The sequence below is a fragment of the Monopterus albus genome, unplaced genomic scaffold (assembly GCF_001952655.1).
Source record: "Monopterus albus unplaced genomic scaffold, M_albus_1.0 scaffold351.1, whole genome shotgun sequence".
In the NCBI taxonomy this organism is placed as follows: Eukaryota; Metazoa; Chordata; class Actinopteri; order Synbranchiformes; family Synbranchidae; genus Monopterus; species Monopterus albus.
This window is the reverse complement of record NW_018128231.1, coordinates 388,383-393,552: the sequence shown is the minus strand read 5'-3', so window position 1 is coordinate 393,552 and position 5,170 is coordinate 388,383. Positions and strand designations below refer to the sequence as shown.

Here is a 5,170-nt window from a genome sequence, read left to right as displayed (position 1 = left end):
TGCAGCACAGATGTAACAACTGAAACAGTTGACTTTGTTTGTGCCTGTGCAGGCTGGAAGAAGCAGCCGTGCTCACATATTCTCCAGCTGTGCATCCTGTTGTCATCGCTGTGTGCTGCTTCCTCCTCATTGTCGCCATGGTGGGGTACTGCGGCACGCTCAGATGCAATCTGCTGCTACTGTCCTGGGTATGTTTCCATCCCCACCAAATTGTATCAGCACATTCAGATTCTGTAGGTTTCTCACCAGACGGCTGATCACCTGACCTGGAGTTATTTCCCTTGTCAATTATCAAGTAGATATTTATATAAAAATAACAACTGAATTTTGTGTGATGTGTTATTTACATGTGAGTTATCTGGGGTTATGTGCAAAACACAAAAGTTTTCAATATACACTTACAGTGAGGAACAGAAGTATTTGAACACCCTGCGATTTTAGCAAGTTCTCCCACTTAGAAATCATGGAGGGGTCTGAAATTCACATTGTAGGTGCGTTCCCACTCAGAGACAGAATTTAAAAAAAATTTCAGGAAATCACATTGTATGATTTTTAAAGAATTTATTTGTCTTGCACTGCTGAACATAAGTATTTGAACACCTGAGAAAATCAGTGTTAATATTTGGTACAGAAACCTTTGTGTGCAATTACAGAGGTCAAACGTTTCCTGTAGTGCTTGACCAGGTTTGCACACACTGCAACAGGGATTTTGGCCCACTCCTCCACACAGATCTCTAGATCTGTCAGGTTTTGGGGCTGTCGCTGAGCAACGCGGAGTTTAAGCTCCCTCCAAAGATGTTCTATTGGATTGAGGTCTGGAGACTGGCTAGGCCACTCCAGAACCTTGATATGCTTCTTACGGAGCCACTCCTTGGTTATCCTGGCTGTGTGCATCAGGTCGTCGTCATGTTGGAAGAACCAGCCAAGACCCATTTTCAATGCTCTGACTGAGGGAAGGAGGTTGTTGCTCAAAATCTCACAATAAATGGCCCCATTCATCCTCTCCTTAATACAGTGCAGACGTCCTGTCCCCTTCGCAGAAAAGCACCCCCAAAGCATGATGTTACCACCCCCATGCTTCACAGTAGGGATGGTGTTCTTGGGATGCAACTCATCCTTCTTTTTCCTCCAAACACGACGAGTGAAGTTTAGACCAAAAAGTTCTACTTTGGTCTCATCTGACCACATGACTTTCTCCCATGCCTCCTCTGGATCATCCAAATGGTCTTTGGCAAACTTCAGACGGGCCTGGACATGTGATGACTTGAGCAGGGAAACCTTCCGTGCAATGCATGATTTGAAACCATGACGGCGTAGTCTTCTAACGACAGTGACCTTTGAAACTGTGGTCCCAGCTCTCTTCATGTCATTGACCAGCTCCTCCCTTGTAGTTCTGGGCTGATTCCTCACCTTTCTCATCATCCGTGATACCCCACGAGGTGAGATCTTGCATGGCGCCCCAGTCCGAGGGAGACTGACAGTCGTCTTTAGCCTCTTCCATTTTCCAACAATTGCTCCAACAGTGGATCTGTTTTCACCAAGCTGCTTGGCAATTGCCCCGTAGCCCTTTCCAGCCTTGCGGAGGTCCACAATTTTGTCTCTGGTGTCTTTTGACAGCTCTTTGGTCTTGCCCATGGTAGTAGTTGGCGTCTGACTGACTGTGGGGTGGACAGGTGTCTTTAAAGAGCTCAGACAGGTGCTACTAATTTAGATTAATGAGTAGAGTAAAGGTGGACTTTTTCAAGGCACAGTAACAGGTCTTTGAGAGCCAGAATTCTTGCTGTTTCTCAGGTGTTCAAATACTTATGTTAAGCAGTGCAAGACAAATAAATTCTTTAAAAATCATACAATGTGATTTCCTGAATTTTTCTTTAATTCTGTCTCTCAGAGTGGGGTCATATACGTACACAAATGAACATGTTCCCTACAAGTTATAGTCACACAGCGATACAAGCAAATTCAGCTACAAAAGTGTGCAGGTTAGTGACATATGCAGTCCCTGACATACTGTATGTATGTCAGCTTGTGATATCAGCCCCCGTTAGCTGCAACTTTGTCCCCCCTGAGTAAGGTCGGTGTAGGGAGGAATGTAACGACTGAACTGCTGCAGGTGAGCATATACAGAGACCAGGGCAGCACGGAGCAGGTATTCCACACGATTCACAACACGACGTCTGTGTCACATCAGCTGCACAGCTGAGTCCTTCTCATTAAATACTTTTAGATCAGATCAGAACAGAGATCAGTCTGTCCTGGCCTGTGATCAGATTACCTGCCTGCTGTCCCCTAAGTGGGCAGGGCCAGGTGTCAGGTGTCTCTGTTGTCCTTCAGAGGAGATGAGATTGTCTCCTCAGTGTATCACTGAAAGATGAGATGCTTGGACACAGAGCGCAGCTTCAGGCTGATGAATGGCCTCCCAGAGGGGATGATGGGAAAACAGCACAGACAGGAAGTGCCCACACTGTACCTCAGTCACCCCAGAGACACCTGGGAGACCACATCACAATAGATACACCTGCTGCTGATAGGACCGGCCTGTTTTTAAAGACATATGACTGTGTCTGTGTCACTTGTACAGCTGCTTTGTTCAGAGAACAAGGCCTCATCTTTGTACCGTATTTTCCGCACCAATCAATTACGGGGTCTATTTCTGTACTTAACCCATACATAAGGCGCACCGTATTATAAGGCGCATGCTAAAACGTAACGGAAGCAAAACAGTGAGTTTAGTTGAACTTTACTCTATTTAACAATACACTCACATTATTTTTTAATCAATCTTCTCCCACAAATCCATCAAAGTCCTCATCTTCTGTGTCTGAATTGAACAGCTGGGAAATTTCGCCATCAAACATGCTGGGTTCCCTCTCATCATTGTCGGAGTCAGTCTCGTTGCCAGGTGTTCAGCAATGATGCCGGCTTTCGCGAAAGCTCGGACAACAGTTAAAGCAGATACCTTAGCCCAGGCATCCACAATCCATTCACATATCGTGGCGTAACTCGCCTGGCGCTGCCTCCCAGTCTTAGTAAAGGCGTGTTCACAGTCTGCCATCCATCGCTCCCACGCCGCTCGCAACTTCACTTTGAACGCCCTGTTTACACCAATGTCCAGCGGTTGGAGTTATTTTGTTAATCCTCCCGGAATGATGGCAAGCTCTGAATTCATTTGCTTCACTTGGTTTTTCACAGTAGCGGTGAGATGGGCGCGCATGGAGTCGCAGATCAACAGGGACGGTGATGCGTGGAAAAAACCATCCGGTCTCTTTACATACACCTCTCTCAGCCACTCGCTCATTTTCTCCTCGTCCATCCAGCCCTTTTGATTGGCCTTAACAATGACTCCGGCTGGAAACATTTCTTTTGGCAGCGTCTTCCTCTTAAAAATGACCATAGGTGGTAGTTTCTGTCCATTACCGTAGCAACCAAGAACAACAGTGAAAGCCGACTTCTCATGACCCGTGGTGCGTATCGATACTGTGCTGGTTGCCTTTTTCTCCACAGTATGGTTCACGGGGATGTCAAAAGTGAGGGGGACCTCGTCCATGTTAGTGATGTGGTTGGGCCAGATCTTTTTGTCAGTAATCTTGTTACTGCAGTAGGTGCGGAAGATGGCCAGCTTTTCTTTGTAATCTGCTGGCAGTTGCTGCGCCACGGTAGTCCTTGCGCAGATGGAGAGGTGACGCCTTTTCATAAAACGAAAGCACCAGACGGACCTCCTTGAAAGTGTTCGATCTTCATGTCTTGTGCTATCGTTGTTGCCTTCAGTCGAATGGTGACTGTAGAGACGCTTCTCCCGGCTGTTCTTTGTTCAATAATCCATTGTTCAAGTTGGTCTTCTAACTGTGGCCACCTCGCTTTGTTCCCGCGGAAACTCTGTCGTCTTTTTAACTTGGCGCAGTTCATTTTCTTGCTTCCTCCACTTCCGAACCATTGATTCATTGATTTTGAATTCTTTCGCAGCTGCTCTATTCCCATTTACAACCGCATAACTGATAGCCTGTAGTTTAAATTGTGCCTCGTAAGCATGTCTCTTCGCTGGTGCCATTTTCGGGGGTCCTCAGACCGGTGTAGACTGGTTTATCGCTGCCAGCGTACGTAGTGTACATAATACGTCCCTGTGTCAGCGGGAAATAGTCCGACAGTCAATCAAGCAGAGCGCTTACCATAGTCGCACAACATTTTTACAGATTTTGGAACTTTGTGCACACATAAGGCGCACCGGAGTATTAGGCGCACAGCCGATTTTTGAGAAAATTTAAGGCTTTTAGGTGCGCCTTATAGTGTGGAAAATACGGTAATTGCAGGTAAACTACTGACTATGTTAGAATTTTTATGTGTGTAAAATTGTTCTTTCAGAATCAGCTTTATTGGCCAGGTGTGTCGGACACACAAGGAATTTGACTCTGGTACATCGGCTCTCAATGTGTATGTACATATCCCCATGCAAGGGGCAAGTAAACAGTAAACCAGCATAAGGCTGTGTAATATGAGAAAATAAGCAGTATTAACAGGCAGTAAACAATGCAGACAAACAAAGGAATGTTTCTGACTTGAAGCTGTAAACCTGGTCTACAGTAACTATCTGTTTCAGTTCTGAGGAGTTCTATACATGTTGTCTCACCTGCTGGATTCCACTGTCAGACCCAGAGGAGTGCACAGTAGTGTTGAAGTGTGTTGCATAAATTGTGCACTACATCAAATACACACATTTGTAATATCCTTCTTCTGTATGTGTTTCAGTATTTCTGCAGTCTTTTAGTTATCTTCTGTGTGGAGCTGGCCAGCGCTGTCTGGACCTATGACCAGGTGAGGAATACAGCCTTTATTTCTTTTCACTACATCACAGTGTCGAGCCTTTCAGACCCACAGCACATGTGGGCAGACAGCACACTACTGAATCACTGAGGCATCATTCCTCATAAAGTCAGGACTTGTTATCTTGTATTGTTATCATATATATATATATATATATACATACAGTGCCTTGCGAAAGTATTCGGCCCCCTTGAACTTTGCGACCATTTGCAACATTTCAGGCTTCAAACATAAAGATATAAAACTGTAATTTTTTGTGAAGAATCAACAACAAGTGGGACACAATCATGAAGTGGAACGAAATTTATTGGATATTTCAAACTTTTTTAACAAATAAAAAACTGAAAAATTGGGC

General features: G+C 45.1%; 1 protein-coding gene across 1 annotated transcript in view; it reads left to right on the top strand.

Annotated features, from left to right (window-relative positions):
• The window catches only part of LOC109974853 (tetraspanin-12-like), a 14,025-nt gene that overhangs the window by 2,887 nt on the left and 5,968 nt on the right, over positions 1-5,170 (top strand). The window contains exons 3-4 of the mRNA XM_020625277.1: positions 53-188; positions 4,741-4,806. Coding sequence (XP_020480933.1) covers positions 53-188; positions 4,741-4,806 — 202 coding nt within the window. The remainder of the gene's footprint in view (positions 1-52; positions 189-4,740; positions 4,807-5,170) is intronic.